This window comes from Phoenix dactylifera, chromosome 2 (genome assembly GCF_051530095.1).
Source record: "Phoenix dactylifera cultivar Ajwa chromosome 2, Ajwa_hap1_PhDact_Kaust_v1.1, whole genome shotgun sequence".
NCBI classification, from domain to species: domain Eukaryota; kingdom Viridiplantae; phylum Streptophyta; class Magnoliopsida; order Arecales; family Arecaceae; genus Phoenix; species Phoenix dactylifera.
In genome coordinates this window covers 22611014-22631994 of record NC_143191.1, presented here as the reverse complement: position 1 = coordinate 22631994, position 20981 = coordinate 22611014, and the positions used below count along the sequence as shown (strand labels likewise).

The following is a 20981-nucleotide window of genomic DNA, read 5'->3' as shown; positions in this document are numbered from 1 at the left end:
AGCCTCCCGGTCCTCTTCGTTAGCAAATCTGATGGCGATGACGCCGTCCACCAGAGAGAAACATTCGACATCATACTTCAACTTCCCGACTCGCCGGATTTCCTTCGCCACCCAATCTGCCGGAATGTTCCTCCCCAAGCTCCTCACAAGGACTGTAGTGCTCCTCCACTCCGACCGCACGTCTTCCAGTTCCTCTTCCGATACTTCGACTACCTCAGTGAATCTCTTCTGCAACTCTTCCAGGTCACGGGAGGGAGTCCGATGGCAGATCCACGCCGGCTGCCTCGGCGCGCCTTTCGCCACCTCCGCCCACGAAGGACGCTTAGCCGCATTCCTAGGAGTGGTTTTACTCTGCTCCCCAGCCTTCGCCGACACCGCCGGCGCCGGCGTTCCTCCCCCAGCCTCGGCCATTTCACCCCACCAGCACTGTTTGACTAAATTCCCCAAAGATCACCCCATGTAGCACGGATCTCAAAGCAGCCGCCCGCTCACCCCCCTAGTAAAAAAAAAAAAACGAAAGACTTTCAAATTAGGATTTTAATGAAGTTATTTGGAATTTTCTTCCCCCTACGTTCTTTCTTCTCTTTTTCTCCTCTCCTCCTCTATTCTTCATGCGTCTCTACAACCTCTTCTTCCTTCTCCTTCTCTTGTTCTTCCTTCTTCTCCTCTTTCCCCGCACTGGTGCTGCATCAGAAGAGTTCTCACGCACATACTGATTTATATCTTTTTTATGATAGGCCGTCAAAACTATTATAGCTCCATATGTGGATAGAGAAATCTACAATGACAATGTTAAAAAATCATGTCTACAATATTACATAAATAGAACTCAAAATTAGCAAGTAATACATTGATATCCCTGACCTCTATGATGTGGTGGGCAGAAAAGCGAGAATAAAACTTGATCAAGAAGGACGAAGAGTGGTCGGGAAGGATGCTTGTTATTGGATATCGATTGAGAAGGAAGTTTGTTGTTAATCGCTCATCGAAAAGTAATGTTCGTTGAGAAGGGATACTCGTGGTGGGGTGGTAAAGCGGAAAATAACCCCTACCCTGTTAATCTTAAAAAAAAAACAAACTCTTAAAGATACAATACTTTGAAGAGTTTCGAGAATGAGGAAAGTGAAAGAAAAGCCCTATTTTTTTATAGAAATAATTTTGATTTTTTATAATAGATAAATTATTTTACTAATGTTGTCAATTTAAATCGATGGGAGTGTAAGTTTTACAAAATATTAAATGCAAGAATAATAAATCTAAACCTTAAGAACATTTTTGAAAGGTTATTTTGGTTTTTTTTTTTTCATATGATATTTGGGTCTTGTTAAAAATTAATGATTTAATTAATATTTTGTTAAGTTATGCGTTGAATTATTGGGCAAAAGTAAACCTCGGCTAAATTTATTAAAATTTACCCTGATCTCCGGTTCCGTTGGAAATCATAAAGGTTAAGAGGGTTTGTTCGTCTCTTTCCCCCAAGCCCCCTTCGCTGTTGCTCTCTTCTTCGCCCGCTCCTCTTTGCTACCAAATGCCGATGGCGAAGCCTCCGAATCCCAATTCCCAGAAGAACGAGAAGAGACCGCAGGGGAAGGTCGATGAGGAGGAGGAGGAAGACGGCAGCCAAGTGTCCGACCTCGACGACGAGCAATCTCGATCGGACGTCTCCTCCGATGGGGATCCCTTCACCGATGACTTCCTTGGAGGCAGCGATGGTTCCATCTCTCTCTCTCTCTCTCACACACACATACATACTCATTCTTGTGTTCTTTTGGGGAGTAGAGTTCGGGGACGGGACTTATTGTTATTGTTTATTGGGTTATTGCAGAGGAAGGAGAGGAATTGAGGTCAGAGTCGGACGAGTCTGATTTAGAGGCGAAGTCAAGAGCGATTGATGAGGCGAGAGCGAGGGCAGAGTTGGAGGCAGATGAGGAATTGAGGCTCAATATAAAGGAAGAGTCGGATGAGTTCAGATTGCCGACAAAAGAGGTTATCTTTAGTAAATTTGCTTCTTCTTTTGCCTATTTCTGGCTTAATTTTGGATTTATTAGCTCGTTTTTGTGGGAAATATTGCTTTCAGGAGCTCGAAGAAGAAGCTCGTCTGCCACCAAACCTTTCAAATCTCCAGCGGAGGATAAAAGAGAGTGCGTAGGATTGATCTCCAATACTCTGAGCTTTCAAAATTGCTTTTTTCCAGATAATTCTCAAACGGTTCATTTGCTTTTGGTTGATTGAATTCTGCTGGGTTTATTGTCTGTCCAGTTGTCCGTGTGCTCACAAATTTCAAGACTCTGAGGCAGGAGGGTGCCTCGCGGAAGGATTACATTGATCAGCTTAAGGCGGACATAATGGCTTATTATGGCTATAATGAGTTTCTAGCTGATACTTTCATTGAGGTATCTAGAAGTTCTGCCTTTTCTCGGTCTTTGTGCCTACAATTACCGATTTTCTTGCCTTTTCCATTGTTTTACTTTTTGTAATTTATTCTCTCTTAGATGTTCCCAGCTGTTGAGCTCATTGAACTACTGGAGGCTTTTGAGAAGAACAGACCTGAATGCTTGCGTACAAACACTTTGAAGGTACTCATTGCATATTTGTTTTGGTTTAATGAAAATGTAATTATTGAGTTGGCATTATGCCCATTTGTGCTGCCTTTAAATAGATAATTTTCATCTAGCAAGTTCCATGTAGATTTTAACACTGTTCTTTTTTAGTTTTGTGTAAGTTGCTTATTTAGTTGTATGTGCTTAATCACTCCATATTTTGTTTTTGGTATAGACTCGGAGGCGGGATCTTGCTGGTGTTCTAATAAATAGAGGGGTGAATCTAGACCCAGTAGGGAAGTGGTCTAAGGTACAAATGATTGTTTAGTTGTTTAATTTGCACATATAAATTTGTTACTGAGAGTACAAAGAGCCATTCATGATGTAAAAATGACAGGTTGGGCTCGTTGTGTATGAGTCACAAGTGCCAACTGGTGCAACACCTGAATATTTGGCTGGGCACTACATGGTAATGTTGCAACTCTATAATGATCTTATTATTTTTCTCCATCAGTGTTTCTGAATTTTCTTGAGCAAGATGATTAATATTTTAAGGCTAATATTTGTGCAGAGACAAGCTGCAAATTCTTTTTTACCTGTTATGGCTCTTGCTCCCCAAGAAAAGGAACGAATTGTTGATATGGCGTAAGATGTCCTGGGCCTATGCTTGAAGAAAGTTGTTTATTCTCGTATCAGAGAACTTCATTCCTTCTTCATTCAGTTAACTGTTATTCATCACAAATGAAAACTCTTATTACATAATTGCATAAAGCATGGCCACTTTAGATTTTATCATAATCGAATAAGTTAGAAATATCGTTGAGTCATTTATGATGACTCAGACTTGTGGGTACTGTCTAGAATCAAACTGCCCTGTTTGAAAAAACGATAAATTCTCTTGTGTTTCTCACCATAAGAAAAATATGTTAATTAGGAAAAGGCAACATAGGTGCCCGGTTTCCCTGACTAGACTTCAAATTCAATCCAAACTTGACTACATGTGGATTTAAATATAGTTGGTACGCAACCCAATCCGATTCCTCTGCCGGGTGTTGAAGTTAAACTGCAAATCAGTTGTGAGCCAATATTCTTTGTAGGTGGTGATGTTGTAACTAAATGCTGGCCCCAAAATATAATTTTTTGCTTCTAGGCCATGTGAGTTTCATACCATCTTTATCATTCGCACTCTAACATTGTTTGGTAGAAAAGGTGGAACTTGTTACAGTACGTAACTCGAGAAAAATGGGGACCTTGAATCTAATTCTGGCAGAAGTAGGTGTTTGGTCACTTTAATAAGAATCAGAGTCGGCGGAACCGATATTGGGCACCGTACCGGTTTTCAGGCGACACAAGTAGGTACGGGTCGGGCCGTGTCATGCCGTGCTAGGCCTTTACCGACAGAGGAGCAGACGACATAGATTGTGGGAGAGAAAAAGAGAGAGAGAGAGAAGGGGGAGAGGGGGATGGAGAGAGAAGGAGGCCGACGGATGGTGGCCGAGGCCGGCGCCTGGGTAGGACCAGTTCCCCTGTTTCGTTCGAAACAGGAAAAACGGCCACGGCCTTACCTCCCCCCCCCCCCCCCCCCCCCGGCGCCGGCCTCCGCCACCCTTCGCCGGCATCCGCCACCCTTCGCCGGCGTCCGCCACCTTCCGCCGGCTTCCCTTCCTCTCTTTTCCTCCCTTCCCGCTCGTTTTTTCTTTCCTCTCTTTCCTTTTTCTTCTCGGCCTCCGGCAATAGTTTTCGTTTCCGTTGCCGGAACCGTACCGGTGAGCTGCCGGTACGGCTCAGAATGGCCGGAACCGCCCAGTTCAGGATGGTTCCACCGACCCTAATCTAAACCTTACAGGTTGCACTTTGTTTAATTAAGCAAGGGGGGTTAGGCTCTTTCTCTCAAGCTTATTGCTTCCAAGCTTCAAGCTCCAATACACCTTTATAGGCAAAGAATAATCTTAATGCTGATTTGTAGTGATAAACAAAAGATGTTCCCAAGTAACAAAATGATGATGTGCTTCTGAGCTTCCCCAAACTAGTCAATTCTATGAAACAAAGAAACTAAACCCTGAAACATTGACTTAAAGAAAGAAATGAAACCTTTGAGACGCAATCTGTTTGATGATAATCTGAAATGGTTTGTGCTTGCAATAGTATCCATCAAGATACGGTTGCAGCATTGGTTCCTCTTATGCACTTGGCAGGCATCTTCATGTGCCCTGAAGTTGTCTTTGTTCAAGTGGTTGTTGCAGTGGGAATGTCTTAGTAATGAGGCACTGTTTAAATGTTTTTAAATCTATAAGTTGATAATTAAAGGGGTTGAGTATTATCAAAGAAGATTGGTTGCTTTATTATCCTGTTTTCCAAAAAAAAAAAAATCAATTTTAAATGTTACATGTTAGTTTTGTTCCACATTTTTGTGCTTGATAATATTATTATATGCTCCTTCAGGGCTGCTCCAGGTGGTAAGACAACATACATTGCAGCTCTTATGAAGAACACTGGTAAGTGCAACTTATATTCTACTTAAGTGGTTGCTTCCCTAACTGATATACTTCTTTAAATTAGTTTTACCAATCTTGTTTACATTATTTCGGATGGCTTCAAGTGGGTTGGCAGGCCCAGGTCTGAAATTGCCACCCTAGTTGTAGCCATGCACACAATATATCTTTCCATACTAATATTTAAAAGAATTTAGTATCAATGATATAGAAGTACTTGTGATCTTCTAATCTGAGTTGCCTTTTTGTAAACAACACTATGGTGGCCAAATTTCCTTAAAAAAATTCTGTATTTTATGAAATGTATAAGCGGAGCTGATGCTAATCTTGATAATTCAAAAAAGTATTTGTTATTTGTAATTCACAACTTAAAGATATCTCATACAAACCTTCATTATGTGTACCTTATCTCATCTTTCCTATCTGAGATGCAGCTGCAGATAAGGATCTGCCTTTTCTATTTTTTGCATATTAATTGATTAGTAGATGGTCCCATAACCTAAAACTGAAAACTCTAATGATTGATTAGATAGGCATGTTATCAAATCAATGTTTTTCTGAGCTAACATTGGCCTTTTTATTTCCAAGCTGTTAATCTTCTTTGTCATTGTTTATTTCATTGTGCATTATCTCTATTTTTTAAATGTTTTCTTGAAAGTTGCTTCAATATTTCAGGAGTAATTTATGCAAATGAGTACAAGGAACCAAGGCTGAAGTCACTACTAGCCAACATACATCGTATGGGTGTGACAAACACTGTAGTGTGCAACTATGATGGGAAGGAGGTTAGTTTTTAGACAAATTTACCTTTTATGTGGTGCTGAATATCAGCTGTATGCTGTTGTTTCTTAACATGAATAGCTGGCTGATCTTCTCTGTTTAGTGGCTTTTATGCTTTGTGCCTTTTCTTAAAACTAAATGAATTGAAATTTTTAATCTCTGTTTTTCTAAGGGTGTTCTTGATTCGTGTATTTTGTTAAATCTCATGCTGCACGAACCATATTCTTATTTTCATTTAATCAATATGTATATATTTTTTTTCAAAGAAATGTCTCTGCTCATTTTCTAAGTATCTCGAGTGAATTTGTGTTCTTCGATTTTTTGTGTCGGCATAGATCATTCATCGACCTGGTATCTTTTTTAGTGTTCTTGATTGATGTGTTTTGTTACATCTCATGCTGTACAGACCATATTCTTATTTTCATTTGATTAATATATTTTTTTTCAAAGAAATGTCTCTGCTCATTTTTCTAAATATCTATCTCGAGTGAATTTGGGTTCGTCGATTTGTTGTGTCGGCATAGATCATTCATTGACCTGGTGTCTTTTTGGGTGCTTTGCGTTTGCATGCTTTCATCTGTTTTATAATGATGAAAATGATTTTTTGGATATAATTGCTTGTTTAGTAGAACAAAGTATTGCAATAATTACTGAGGATTGTTTTTGCTGAATACAAGAGATAGAGCATTGGTTAACTAGAGAATTGAAGTATTATTTATGATGTGGTATCTTTTGAGTTCAGCTACCGAAGATTCTCGGATTAAATTCTGTTGATAGAGTATTACTGGATGCCCCCTGCACCGGCACTGGGGTGAGTTTAGCAAGTTACCTTTTATCACAGCATGAAGTTCCTTGTTTTTTGTATGAACTGTTCAACTAATAAGTGCATTACCTTTTTATTCTTTGAAGACTGTATGCCCAGATCAACAATCTATTAAAACATCCAAGTCCATTGAAGATGTACAAAATTGTGCTTTTCTTCAAAAGGTAAATTTGCATTTTCTTTAGTAGGTGATGTTTCTTTGACACTAATGAAAATATCAGATCATGCCTTTCTCCAATTTTTAGGATTGAGACTTGATTGACATTTCTTTTTTCTGTTATCATGTCCTCTGAAGCACTTAGCAATGGTGATATCCCTAAAAAGGCTTGTCGTTTGTTGCTGGGTTGAGCTTAGGGCTGCTCTTATTCTAGTTTTACTTGATTAAATGTTTTTAATGTTTCTCTAGATGAAGTATGAACATTAATCTAGATTCTAGAGAACCTATTAGTACTTAAGGTTCATAATATTGAAACATGTCATGCAAATTAAATTATGTTTTCTTGTGTAAACTACTACCGCGCACACACAATGAGAGACAAAAGAGTTGTCAAAGAAACAATAATACATGCTAACATTTGCAAAAGTGACCGAAGTTCTTATTTTCTAGATTCTTTTAATGTTATATCTTTTAATTAAAAGAACAATTGATTTATCTAAACAAATCACACATTCCTTATCATGTTTAACATTACTGCTGATACCGAAAAACATATCATGTACACCATGCTGACAAATGGTCTCTGTTACTGGACTAGGACTAATCCATTCTGTAGTGGCAAAAATGATATTATTTCTCTTGGGCTACTCCATGACTTTCTGAAAAAAGTATCAGCTGTTTATATTTGTGAACAGTCTCTCTTGATTTGTTTATCAGGTGAGGGACTTATTTGGGACCTATTACCACCTCACCTATCAAAACCATCTGCTTGATATCCAATTATCTATTTATTTTTTCATGTATATTTTCTGATTTATGCTCTCCAAATATTCAAATTCAGATGGGCTATTATATAATGGTCTCCTGATTGTGTATTAATATTTCTTGCAGCAACTGATTTTAGCAGCAATTGATTTAGTGGATGCTAATTCAAAATCAGGGGGATATGTTGTCTACTCAACTTGCTCTGTGATGATTCCAGAGGTTTGTATAAAGAACATGAATGCCTCGTCACTTAATCAAAATTCAAGATTAATGTGTTATCTTTTTAAGGCATTCCTTTATATTGTGCAGAATGAAGCTATTATAGACTATGCACTTAGAAAGAGAGATGTAAAGATTGTGCCATGTGGATTGGACTTTGGTCGCTCAGGGTATGTTAATTTATAGGAATTTAGTAAAATTTTATGTTCATTATATTCTTATAATAGTTTGAACTTCATTGCAAGTTTCTTTTTGTCCAGATTCATCCGCTTTAGGGAGCATAGGTTTCATCCCTCTTTGGAAAAAACAAGGCGGTTTTATCCCCATGTAAACAACATGGAAGGATTTTTTGTGGCGAAGGTAAATGATTTTCTAAAATATATCAAATGGAAAAGGTTCAACTCATTTTTTGGTAAATTATATTCAAAAGATAGTATCTTGTGTTATTTCATGCTTACAGCGTACAAAGTTGACTGCTTGGCTATGAACTAGTGCTGTGCTTTGCCTTGCACTCATGCACCTGTAATAATATCATTTATTGTTGATATGTATCTTGGATTCCATAGGGAGCATGACTAATTAAGCTAATATAGGACCATGAATCACATCCTGTGAGACTGATAAAATTAGAATTTATCTAGAGCATCTTAAAATGAATTAAACACCAAACTATTCTCTTATCGTATGCACTAATAAAGCACATATCATGCCATTTTAACGAATAAAAAGTTGGCAGTACATTAATTCTTTGAAGATTCATAGATGTTGTATGAGCATTGGTTAAATACAATAACTTTGAGAGACATAGATAGATTAAAATAGGTCAAATATAAATTATAAAATAAGGGAGTACAATTTTTCTTATATAATTGCACACACTATACACCAAGATTGGATGTGATTGAAGAAGCACTGAAGATATTTTAATTGCTCGTCTCTTCAGACCTGTTGCAAATTAGTTTTGGAGAAGAGGTTGAATGGTGCATGTTGTTTGTGAACAATGCTGCTAATGGAGAAGATGAACATGTGCTGTAGCTAAAATTAATGTGATGGACGAAAGATCAGGGAAGGTTTTAAATAACAATGAAATGGAAACTGGAAGTACATAGAAAGCCACAGAGCATAATTGATGTCTGAAAATCTACCTTAAAATTTGATTTATTATCTAGGATCAGTTAAACCAAAAGACTGCAAGGACAGAAGAGTGCTAATAAAAATTTGAAGTCTTACATGGGATCTGCAAGCCATATGAGTTTGGAAGCTGCAAAATGAGAAGGTTGATATATCATTGTGGTTAGAATTTTCCATGATAAAAATGGTGCATATGTTTAAGGTGATCCATATGAAAATGAAATTGCTTTCTCAGATACGTGTTATGATTTAGAAGGATATGTTGTGAATAATTATATTAGAGAAAACTTTACAATTTGGTATAAGACGAGGTCATGGAAATCTGTTGGGTTTCCTAAACACGTTAAACTAGTATCTCAAGAGGCCTTGGTTGTAGTTGCATGAATTTGTGTAGAATGGCTGAACAAGAAGGTTTGATGGAAGACATCTTGGATGGAAATTGTGGGGAACAATTTGGAAATGCTTGATTTGACAAAAGGTGTACATTGGTGGGAAGGAATGAAAGAGCTGTAACTAATATTAAAAAAATGGTGGTTTATGATTTATAATTTGTTTTACCATATTGAATTACTTGGATTGAAGTTTGAATGGCATAAAAAAGGGTTAATTTGTATAAGTTCGGACAGAGCTGATATGTTGGCTTATGGTTAGGAGTAGCTTTCAAATCATTTGCAAATTACTAATGGTGGCCTAAGTTCCTGATAATTAGACAATCATCCCTTTCTGATGCCAGCAAATTTCAGTGATTTTCTTGCTAGCATGGGCCTTCTTTGCATCGTTTTAATTTAAGTGTGGGGGAGTTACATAAACAAGTCTCTGATAGTTAGTAAAAGTTGGTTATGCTACATGTAATAGTTGGGATCATGCATTTTAAATTGAATGATCTATATTACTTTTAGGGAATCTTCAATTGTAAGCGCACATTTTTATCCCTTTTCTGATATTTTGAACCACGAGGCTTGTGCAGCATAGGTATCCTGGAAACCTGCAAAGACTTTAGGCGATTCTTCCCAGATGACCGAAAGAATTCAATCTTGTCCTTCCACCATATTTGCCGCTTATACATCCTGCCTCACATTGAACCTTTGTTAATTCTATTCCCTTGGCTAAAGTTTGATATGAGCATCATTCCAGCAAGTTTTCCACCTCAAATTAAGGTAATCTTGCCCACATTGACGCCATCCCACCCAACAAACAAATGAAAAAAAAAGCAGTAAATCACCACACAGAAGGGGGGAATTCGAGCCTGCAATTTCAGTCCACATTCCGATGTATCAGTAAATCACACAAACAAAAAGGGGAAATCAGGCCTGCAATTTCAGTCCACATTCCGATGTATCATTCTATATACATGAATTTCTTTTTCTTTCTACTTTTAACATTTAGTAGTTCCTGGTCCCCGGCACCCAAAAAACAAGAAGAAAAACCTTAATTCCTTGAGGGTAACTTAATCCTAATTTTGCCCACTTGAGTGTCCTGGTCCGTATTGCATTTTCCCTTTGCATAGTGCCACCCTTACTGTTGTATAACTTTCCCTTAACTTTCAGTTTATGGTCTATCACACAACACTCTGGTCATGCCTTTCACCTCTTTCCTTTCCCCTTGATCCCTTTGGGAAACTCTCCATTTATCTACTCATTTCTTGCATAACAGATCCAAGTTATCATGGAGTACTTGTCCATGACTTGTGATCGACGCCTTATTTCAATCAATCTTCCATTGAAGCTACTCTGTCATCAGTTTTAAACTTCCAAATAAACTGTACTTTAATAACTTAATAGAACTTATGAGTTGCTCTATCATTATGTGAAATAATGTATAACTGCAAATATAAAATATCAATCAAAAGGAGAAGAAACATATTGAAGTCTTTTGAATGCATCAATATGAAGCTCTAGTATCTCCAAATTTCCATGCTTTTCCATATGTCAAAACAACTTCATTCCTCAGATTACTGACATCTGAGCAAATTATCTGTTTTTGGGTTGCATACTTAAAGGCCTCATTTTTCAGTAGTTTATCCTGCTCGGCTTTCTTTGCCCATCAATTCGAGTCTGTGCAGACAGAGTTGCACATGTGTCCGAATTATGCTCCTCTGCAAGGCTTGCATATATCTCTGTTTCCATGTAGAACAATTGGTAATATTGCCACCAAGTGTTTATTTGATATAGTATCTAACTTTCTTGATTAATGCCATAATGCTTCCTACAGTTGAAGAAGCTAAGCAATTCCAAACCAGCAGCTCCAGGAGCTCCTAACACATCAGAAAAAACAGAAGAGGCAGCAGCTATCGATGACGATAAGAAGCTACGGAAGGATGCCCCAAATGGAAAGCCTGAGCAGCTCAAAAATTCAAGGAACGGTAAAGGAAAGAAAAAGATTGGTTTTAAAAGCGGAACCCACAGCGAAGGAAAGGTATCACCATCCAAACCCAAGCTGAGGAAAAAATGGAAGTTCGCTTCTAGAGAAGAAATTTCGCAAGCCAGGTAAGGGCTTCAGGGATCTGCATCCTCCTATCTCCCTGTCATTTATGGACATGATATTAGCTTTTCCATCAGATTCCCATTTACATTAGAGTTTTAAATTATGAATTGAAGAGCAGATTATCCTCTGTCCTGAATGAATATTTTCTTTTTGTAACCTTACAAATGGATCACAAACAGAGAGGAGAAAAGGAAATCCTTGAAGAAGAGAAAGGTCTGAGGAGCATGGTATTGGAAGAGCAAGGGAGAACAAGCTGTTGAATTGATGTGGGGAGGAGGAAAAAACCCTCGGCTGCTCGATCGACCGATTGGGACCTATCAACTGGATTCAGGTCGGGGCAAAGCAAATTTTGACTCTGAAAATTTGTATCTCGAAATAGTTAAGTCTTATTTGCAGGCTTATAATATATCCTGAGCCTTTGTGCTATTATTTCACTTTTTTTTAAAAAAATAATTCTACTCGTCATGATATATATCTAATTATTTAGCGTTTTCTTGTGCTATTGATATTATGATTCTTGTTGTCTTCTTATTCTTCGGAGGCTGAAGCAATGCGGCTAGAAAGATATAAATCCAACGCCTCCAGACTCCACTCTTTGGTTTTCTAGTTGCCACTACGAGGTGTTGGAACCGTCGGTCAATTACAGTATTGTCTTTTGGAGTTGGGTGAGGTCTACTCGGGGATGTGGCTGAAATTTTTGTGGACTCCTTGACTCTCGAAGTTTTGTTAAAATTTTGGGGCTGAGCTGGTTTGAGTATGTGTTTAGTTTTACATTGGTTATTCGCCGAAAGAATTTTGGATACTTATAGGATTAAAAAATCTAAAACAATATTTTTCGGCTAGTTTTTTTAGGTGAGGTTCTTAAATTATGATTTACCATTCTCCATCAAAGGGCAACGGCTAATGCTTGGTTCAAAATCAAGTGCTTGGGTTGGGCATCCTATCCTGGTATGTGTCATAGGCGGCTCGTCATAGCATATAAGCTTCATGGCGTCTCTACAGCCCGGGATTCCTTTGCCCACCAATCCCTAGTACTGTTAAGTTGGTAAGTTGGTATGAGCAATGAGAATGAGAGATGTTCCTCTCTGGAAAATGCCAAAACTTAAATGAAGACACACATCAAAGTAGGACTCTCCCTTTGTCATGGCCACGTGTCCTCCACCATAAAACTCCAATTAAATAGTAAAAAAAGAGAAAATACTAGCTTAGTCCTTAATTATTATATTGAAAAAATTGAGAAGGAGATATTTTGCCTATCTCACCCAAACTATCACAATCATATGGTCTAACCTAAGGGGAGAGCCACTAATAACATCCAAGAGTGTTTTTATTTGTTTTTATTTTTTCTTGGTGCAACAAGCCTAGTCGATGAGGATTGTGATCTCCGGATCTATTAAATTCAACCATTTGAAGGTTTAGAGCTTCTAAAGCAATACTTTTGCTTGTCGTTTCTTCCCGCCAACTCTTCATATCAGGATCTGTGCAAATGTGTATTTAGTCCCACTTAGTTATATACTCGGTAGATTTTAAGTATTTATATAAGACTAAAGAATTTAAATAAGATTTTCTGCTAGTTGTTTTAGATGAAATCTTGTGTTCTTACATATGGTATTCAATCCATAGTCTATATGGACTAGGAGATACTGTAGCATAAGACTATTTGAGGCTGATCATGATCCAATGGTGTTCTTTGTATAGACACTTAAATATAGCTCAATGAAGATAAATAACATCTTCCAACTAGTCTTGTTGATGAGGACAGAGATGATACGGGAGAGGATGATGGAAAGGTTGGCTGCTATGTTGGCCTTCCGATCTGTGAGCCTGAAGATTCCAGCATCGATGACGAACTAGATGAGAATCATGAGATCACACCATGAGAGCTTTTTCTTTCATCTGGTGCCCGCTCTTTGCTCACACCTAATGAAGCCCTCTCTCTAGTTCAGTGACCGGGGCATGCCAATCCCCTGGAGCCTGCCTATAGTTAGGTTCTCATCTTCTCCATGGAAAATATTTTTGGGAGCAAGAGGAGAAAGGTTTTTTAAAGACAATAGGACTGTCATAATAGGATCGTTACAAGGTGGAAGGAGGAACAGAAATAGATAAAGAATCGGGCACCGCTTGAAGGCCTCGTAATTTGTGCAAGCAAGTTTGACCATGAATGGTGCAGACATGTATTTGGAAAAAGAAACAAAGTTTCTGTTCAACAAATACAAATCCCAGCGATTACAAAGCAAACACATAAATCAAAGCAATTATTTTTGCCACTAAACTCAAACATCAAATTTGGAACAACACAGAAATAAACAAATATTGCATCCAGGAACAAAAATGAGATACACCAGAAATAAAGAATAACGTAAAATGATGTGGAAGAAGAACTCTAGAAATAACAAATCAGAGAAGCCAATGTTTCAGAAATCTATAAGATGCCTCTTTTCTCTTCAACCATATATTTATAAAATCCTATTCAAGATTGATCGCCAAAATAATATTAATGCAACTATCATGGGTGATGGATTGGAAGCCTACACATCAATTCCCTTTGTCGAAAGAATTCATCGAGGGAGAATTAGGATGGCGGTGAGGATTTTAATGATGCCCGAAGAGGCCCAAGCCAGCTTTGCTGTAGAGATCACGTCTCTACAAAATATTGAAAAGTTCAGACATTTTGAAATTTATGAGGTAGCATGCTCAATTTTTCATATAATGATGTAGATTTTTTTGAATTTCCATTTAATAGATATAATGAATTAAATAACTATCACTATTTACTGGTTATCTTTATTAAATTATTGCATCACATGTTTCATTTTTAAATAAATAAATAATTTATATTTTTAAAATGACTTTTATTATTGCCCTTGCATAACAACTATTGTAACAAGAACATATCAAAACTATAATAGCTATCATAAGCCTCACTCTGCATTATTATAGATTTTAGAGTTTTGATAGTAGAGCTAATAAAAAGCTGTTTGCTATTATTAAACTTTAACATCTATTTGCTAACTAAACTGAGAAAGTACTTTGAGTAACAAAAAATGACAATAAAAGATATTGCATATTGCTTTCAATTATCTAACTATTTGCACTATCAAAATCTTTTAATTTTAATATTATAATAAACTAATATAATAATATTAATTATTATTATATTATTATACTATCAAAAAATATTAATGCAAAAATATTATTAATTTATAATTTATTTTTTATATTTTAATCTAAATAATATAAAAATCATGTAATTATTTTTTATTGGTAATTACGAAGTAACAACAAAAAAAAACGTAATAACAAGTACATGCCCCTCATTCTAATAGCAATATAAATGCTTCATTTATCTAGATACAAAATGACAATAAAATCGTTCATATATCCACAGTCAACAATAACATAAATATTCATTAATATTTTTTAATATCCATATTACAGGCATTAAAAACACCAACTTAAGCAATTGTGAACAAAAAGAATTTTAAATTATTTTATTAAATTTTATTATTCTTGAATAAGCTTTTGTCTTTCTTTTTTTTGGTACATCCCAAGTAGAATTTTGCCTAAAAGTAGAATTTTTTCGAATCCTCTCCCACTCCTTTGCCCCACAGTAACATTAACAGGAGGAAACAACCCAAAGACGATGAGAAGAAGATGGACGTCCCTCCTCCCCAAACCCGCAGTCTCCTCCCCCTCTCCCCTCCACCTCCTCGTCCGCCCCTCTTCTTCCTCCCCCTCCCCTCTCCCTCCATCGCCACCCCTCCACCCCGACCCCTGCACCGAGTTCTCCGCCCTCCTCTCTCGCCCAGGCTGGCCCCAGAGCCCCGCCCTCCAAGCCCTGGCCCCCTCGCTCACCCCGCGCCTCGTCTCCGACCTCCTCCTGACCCTCCCCCTCGACCCCCCCACCGCCCTCGCCTTCTTCCGCTGGGCCTCCCGCCGCCCCGGCTACCGCCACTCCGCCTGCTGCTACGCCTCCCTCCTCGCCCTCCTCCTCCGATCCAATTCCTTCCGCCTCGTCACCACCACCATCACGTCCATGATCAGATCATCCGGTTCCGTGGACGAGATGCGCTCCGCCCTCGACGTCTTCCGCTCCATCAGTCGGGAAGCCGGCGCCGGCGGTGGTGGCACGGCATTCAGGCTCGGTCTCCGATGCTACAACACGCTGTTGCTGGCGCTGGCGAGGTTCGGGATGGTTGATGACATGAAATATTTGTATATGGAGATGCGGAAAGCTGGTGTCTTGCCGAACCTTCCGACTTACAATGCGATGATCAGTGGCTGCTGCCGGTTGGGGGACGTTGCCGCGGCAAAGCTGTACCTAAGCTCTTTGGTGCATGCGGGGCTGAGACCGGATAAGTTTACGTATGATTCATTGATGCTGGGGCACTGCAGGAGTAAGGATGTGGACGGTGCCGTCAAGGTGTTTGAGGTTATGCGGCAGAAGGGGTGTCAGAGGGATGAGGTCTCATACACCATTCTTATCCATGGGCTCTGTGAGGCTGGGAGAATGGATGAGGCTTTGGCGCTGTTCTCAGAGATAGAGGAAGATGGGTGCCGTCGGGATGCACATACGTATACGGTCTTGATAAAGGCATTATGTGGGTTGGGGAGGAGGGAAGAGGGGTTCAGTTTGTTTCAGGAGATGGAGGAGAAGGGCTGCAAGCCAAATATTTACACTTACACGGTGGTGATCGGTTGCCTGTGTAAGGAGAAGAGGCTTGAGGATGCAGAGGTTATGTTGAACAAGATGTTCGAGAAGGGTTTGGCTCCCAATGTCGTGACTTACGCTGTTCTGATTGATGGGTATTGCAAGAGTGGGAAGATTGATGCTGCTTTTGGAGTTTTAGAATTGGAGTCGAATGGGTGTAAGCCGAATGCATGGACTTACAATGAACTAATATATGGGTTTTGTCGGGAGAGAAAAGTTCACAAGGCAATGATTTTGTTTAGTAAAATGCTTGAGAATGGCTTGTCTCCAGATGTTGTTACGTACAACACGTTGATTCAAGGGCAATGCATGGAGGGTCATATAGATAGCGCCTTTAGGTTGCTTGATCTGATGGAAAGGAATGATGTGGTCCCTGACCAACATACATACACTATTTTAATTGGTGCCCTTTGCAACGAGGGGAAAGTTGAAGAAGCTCACTCTCTCTTTGAGTCTCTCGAAGATAAAGGTGTAAAGGTGGATGATGTGATGTACAATGCACTAATAGATGGGCAATGTAAGGTGGGAAGGATTGATAATGCTCGTGTGCTTCTAGAGAAAATGGTCTCCAGGAACTGCTTGCCAAACTCTTACAGTTACAGTCCGCTGATGGATTGTTTATGTAGAGAAAAACGATGGCAGGATGCCTTGTTATTGCTAGATGAAATGTTGGAAAAGGGTGTACAACCCACAACCGTTACTTATACAAGTATTATTGACAACATGTTGAAAGAAGGAGAATATGAGCTGGCTAAGATGATTTTGGATCGTATGGCTTTGTCAGGGTATGGGCCTGATGCATTCACTTATACTGCAATTCTTCATGCCTATTGCAGCGAAGGAAGGCTAGTAGAGGCACAAAATGTGATGGTAGAGATGAATAAACAAGGGGTTGTTCCTGATTTGGTGACTTATAATACTTTGATTGATGGGTGTGGTAGTATGGGACAGATGGATCATGCTTTCTCGGCTCTCAAGCACATGATTGATTCTGGATGTATGCCCAATAACCGGACTTACTCTAATTTACTCAAACATATGTTCAGAAGGAAGCAGGAAAGTACTATCTCTTCTGACAATGGTGATCTGTGGAAGATTGTAGGGATTGATACTGTCTTTGAGCTTTTGGAGGGGATGGCAAGACATGGTGTCACTCCTAGTATCAACACGTACACAGCCCTCATGTCAGGATTCTGTGAAGAGAAGCGGTTCGAAGAAGCAAATCTGTTGCTCTCTAATATGAAAGAGAGATGTATATCTCCCAATGAAGATATTTATACCTCTCTTGTCAATTGTTTCTGCAAGTTACAAAAATACTCAGAAGCATTGGAACTTATTGATTCCATGAAAGAATATGGTTATCTACCAGAATTGGAGTCATACCAGCTTTTTCTTTCCGGGCTCTGTGATGAAGGGAAATTCGATAAAGCTAAATTTATTTTTTGCAAAACTCTTTGCGGGGGTTACAATTGTGATGAAATTGCCTGGAAAATTCTTATTGATGGCCTGCTAAGAAAGGGCCATGTGGATGCCTGTTCCGAGATGTTATCGATCATGGAGGAAAGGAATCGCTCTCCAAGTCTTCAAACATATGCTATGCTGATCAAAGAATTTCCTGATAGAGCAAATTGGCAACAAAAGCAAAGTCAAGTTTGATCTTTGCTAGCTGACTATCTCCTTCATTAAGATTCTCATGCCATCTTGAAAAGGTGAATATATTATTTTTGGTTTCAAACATCTGGTTTTCTGGGAAAAGAGGGACTCAGCATTTTTGCAAAGATCATGATGAAGGTAAGAATGAGTCATAATTTGATTCATTTTCTTTGTACAAGATTATAACTTGTGCTTTTTCTAAACCTTAGCCGGAGCTTCTTACACCAAAACCTGGTGCAACTGTTCCTAGTTGGTGGATTAACTGGACTGCATTCCTGTATGTTCTGCCTCAATCATTTTAAATCTTAGACCTCGACTCATTGCAAAGCCTTGTAATCTCATTTTGCTTAATACTAATGAACAATTTAAACTTTTTTATTTGTAGGATCCAATACTCATATTGGCTGAACGCGCACTAGCAATTTAGTTAGGAATTTACTTTATGGTCTACTTTCAAGTACAGTGACAGTGGTAAGAATTATTCCTTTCTACAGTTTTTGACATGTCATATAAGATTTAAGGGTTGTTCTTTATTGTGTAATTTACTTTAGACAACACAGCTGATTACTTTTATGCAATGAAATTTTCTTATGCTCCGTGTAAATTCATTTCAAAGCCAAGCTCACTGAGGATTAAACTCCACTAAGTTAATATTTCAAAAGTGTCTTTCTGGACTCCGTGGCTCAATTTGGTAAACTGGTTTGTATAGCAGAAGGCAAGGTTCTGTTGTCTTGGCGGATCAAGCTGTGAAAAGAATACTTCTAGTCTTTGCATGATTAAGGAAATGGATGAAAAGTACTTGTTTAAACAGTATAATGGCAACAACTTGAATTTCAGAGAAGTTTGTCACTAAACAGGAACATTGAAAATAATGGCCAGTTGCTCATGCTTGAAATGGAGTTCATGCTTAACACTTCTTCATTTAATGCAGCCATTAGGTTTATAACATATCAAGTTTTCATTTTATTAATCTAGATGAGAGTAATATGCTGGCAACAGCTTGAATTTCAGAGACGGCCCAGTTTTCACTAAACAAGAACATTGAAGATAAGGGTCAGTTGCTTATACTCGAAAAGGAGTTCATGCCATATAAATCTTACATTTGACACAGATCATTAAGTTTCTAAAGTACCAGTTTTGGTTATCTCAATCAGAATAGAATATACTTCAGTTACGATAGAAAGATATTAATTCTGAAATGTCAAATGATGCTACTTCTTGGCACATTTTTTTATCTGATTTAATTACTTGTGCGTGTGACCTATTGACGGTAAACTTGTGTTCATGATTTCCACTTCTTACTATTTATTCTGCTATTTGTAATGTTCTGTTATTATGTATGTGTGGTGTAACTCATAAATGGATCTCTTATCATATATACGAGTCAAACTCATCATAAGATTTTTGGCATTAAGCTTAAGTTCCTTGTAGATATTGTTAACCTTTGATTAGTTTTTTTTCCGAGCATATACACTGGGAGGAGCAGTGTAATTTAAAATATCTGGTACAAGAGAATAGTCAATAGTGGAAATGAATTTGATATAAGATGCCTTGTTAATTTTAAATGAAACATAATTTAAAAAGGGGCCTAAAAGATACATGGATAACCTATAACTTTCTTCTTGTATAGCAGGTTTGGATCCTCTAACAAGTTGATACAAATCTTCAAGTTGTAAAATGTTCCCCAATGGTGTTCAAGATGCAACAAGTTTTACAGCCATTTCATTCAATTAAGGATTGAATTTGTTTATGAATATCAAGATTTCAAAGACCAAGGTATTTCAAATGGCTAACCTTGATGCATGAAATAAATACAAATGAATCTTCAAGTGGCAGCGCTAGCTGTATCAGCAGTGAAGGATGTTTTTGTTAGAATGGTTTAGCGGGAAACACTGCAAATCAACTATCCATTTGCTGTGCACCATTGCTGGAGGACTTGGATTAACAATATTTGCAGGTGTGTGAAGTTTGCACTGCTGGTCTTCAGGCATGTCTGCGGAGAAATTAATATAGGAGCAGATTCAGATACTCATCTTGCCGTGACTGCAATAAGAGTAATATCATTTGATATGCATGCCAACATGCTTTTGGCTGTTGATCGATCTAATTATATAGATGCCTGATTATGCTTCTTTTAGCAAAAGTAAACAAATTATGTGAAATAACTATTGTAAAGTAATTTTGCTCAGGGGAAACCTACTTTGAGGTAATTGTTGAATGCAATAAAGATCATCGGTGTTTCTACAAAAGGATTGCATTTCAGTTAGATTCTGGCCTCATGTATGAACACTATTCTTCATCATACCTTGTCCTCTTTCTTCTTCGGCTGTATTTCTAAGCCTATGGATTTTTTTTTTTTTTGTGTGTGTGTGTGTGTCTCTTTTCAGAACTCTTAGGTGATGGGCTGCACCAAGTGCGAGGGCCTTTCCTCATATGCCCCTAACCTTCTAATCATAGTGAAGGTGGGATTTGAAACAGGTCCTCTAGCTACAACTACCAGAATTCTACAAGCTTAGCAAGCTAGCACTTTTCCATCGAATTCTGAGTGATATCTCAAGCTCTTGATTTTATGAAACTTAAATAGTAACATGAAAGGAAAATATATATACATACACGACGGTCTTATAATTTTCATGGCAGGCCTCTCTTTTTACTTAGTCTCTCTTAACAAATAATTCGATAGCAATTTTTGGAGGGTAGACATCAATTTCAGATTCACTTTCAAATTCGCTTGGTCCTTCTATAGGACCCCACTAACTAAACATTTTACTTCATAGGTACCTATTTTTAGAAAGAAGTCATAGATGGTAATAATTAGGGCAGAATATAAGTAAGGCTTAGTGCATGAATCATTTATTAAACCCAGGAATTAAAACAGATTTTTAGAAAGTTTTTAAATTATACAAAATTTTAAAGCTCATTTCAGTTAACACGAGGATTTATAAGTAGTTTAAGCTCAAAATAGGGACTGGGATAAATTTCTCCTAACAAAACTCCCTATGAAATAAAGTCGGGAAATTTATGACGGTTTATACGAACCCGGTTTGTAACCTGGAGACTAATACATAATTTTTGATTTAACCAGGGGCTTATAAGGAATCTTTCCACCAATCTAAAACCAAAATTTCTTCGGCGCTCCTCCAGCAAAGGACAATGGGAGATGGGATTGCTCCACGACCGTATCATTCTTGAGGGAAACTCTGCGATAGTGATCGAGAGAATCCAG

At 38.1% G+C, this 20981-nt stretch overlaps 2 protein-coding genes across 6 annotated transcripts; both read left to right on the top strand.

Annotated features, from left to right (window-relative positions):
- The first annotated feature begins 1440 nt into the window (after positions 1-1440).
- Positions 1441-11893, top strand: LOC120103790 (26S rRNA (cytosine-C(5))-methyltransferase NOP2B-like). 2 transcript variants are annotated; one of them, XM_088715597.2, is made up of 17 exons: positions 1441-1712; positions 1826-1986; positions 2078-2141; positions 2260-2393; positions 2493-2576; positions 2776-2850; positions 2938-3009; positions 3112-3185; positions 4983-5035; positions 5708-5817; positions 6555-6623; positions 6722-6799; positions 7684-7776; positions 7867-7946; positions 8037-8136; positions 11119-11393; positions 11571-11893. In XM_088715597.2, the coding sequence occupies exons 1-17, from the start codon at positions 1529-1531 to the stop codon at positions 11608-11610; spliced, it is 1746 nt and encodes a 581-aa protein (XP_088571723.2). In that variant the 5' UTR covers positions 1441-1528; the 3' UTR covers positions 11611-11893. The 2 variants fall into 2 exon arrangements, with proteins under 2 accessions (XP_088571723.2, XP_088571722.2); XM_088715596.2 differs by having other exon boundaries at positions 1450-1712; positions 7684-7946.
- A 3081-nt stretch (positions 11894-14974) lies between these two features.
- Positions 14975-20004, top strand: LOC120106922 (uncharacterized). Of its 4 annotated transcripts, none has more exons than XM_039120012.3 (4): positions 14975-17811; positions 17965-18032; positions 18141-18226; positions 19389-20004. In XM_039120012.3, exon 1 carries the CDS (start codon positions 15035-15037, stop codon positions 17756-17758), a length of 2724 nt encoding a protein of 907 aa, XP_038975940.3. In that variant the 5' UTR covers positions 14975-15034; the 3' UTR covers positions 17759-17811; positions 17965-18032; positions 18141-18226; positions 19389-20004. The 4 variants fall into 4 exon arrangements, with proteins under 4 accessions (XP_038975940.3, XP_038975939.3, XP_088571721.2 ...); XM_039120011.3 differs by having other exon boundaries at positions 14975-17893; XM_088715595.2 differs by having other exon boundaries at positions 14975-17893; positions 19386-20004.
- Positions 20005-20981: the final 977 nt, after the last annotated feature.

Coding starts and splice junctions, on each gene's coding strand:
- LOC120103790 (XM_088715596.2), top strand. CDS start 1,529: ATGCCGATGGCGAAGCCTCCGAATCCCAATTCCCAGAAGAACGAGAAG. Junction 1,713..1,825: donor CTTCCTTGGAGGCAGCGATG/GTTCCATCTCTC, acceptor GGGTTATTGCAG/AGGAAGGAGAGGAATTGAGG. Junction 11,394..11,570: donor GAAGAAATTTCGCAAGCCAG/GTAAGGGCTTCA, acceptor GATCACAAACAG/AGAGGAGAAAAGGAAATCCT.
- LOC120106922 (XM_039120012.3), top strand. CDS start 15,035: ATGAGAAGAAGATGGACGTCCCTCCTCCCCAAACCCGCAGTCTCCTCC.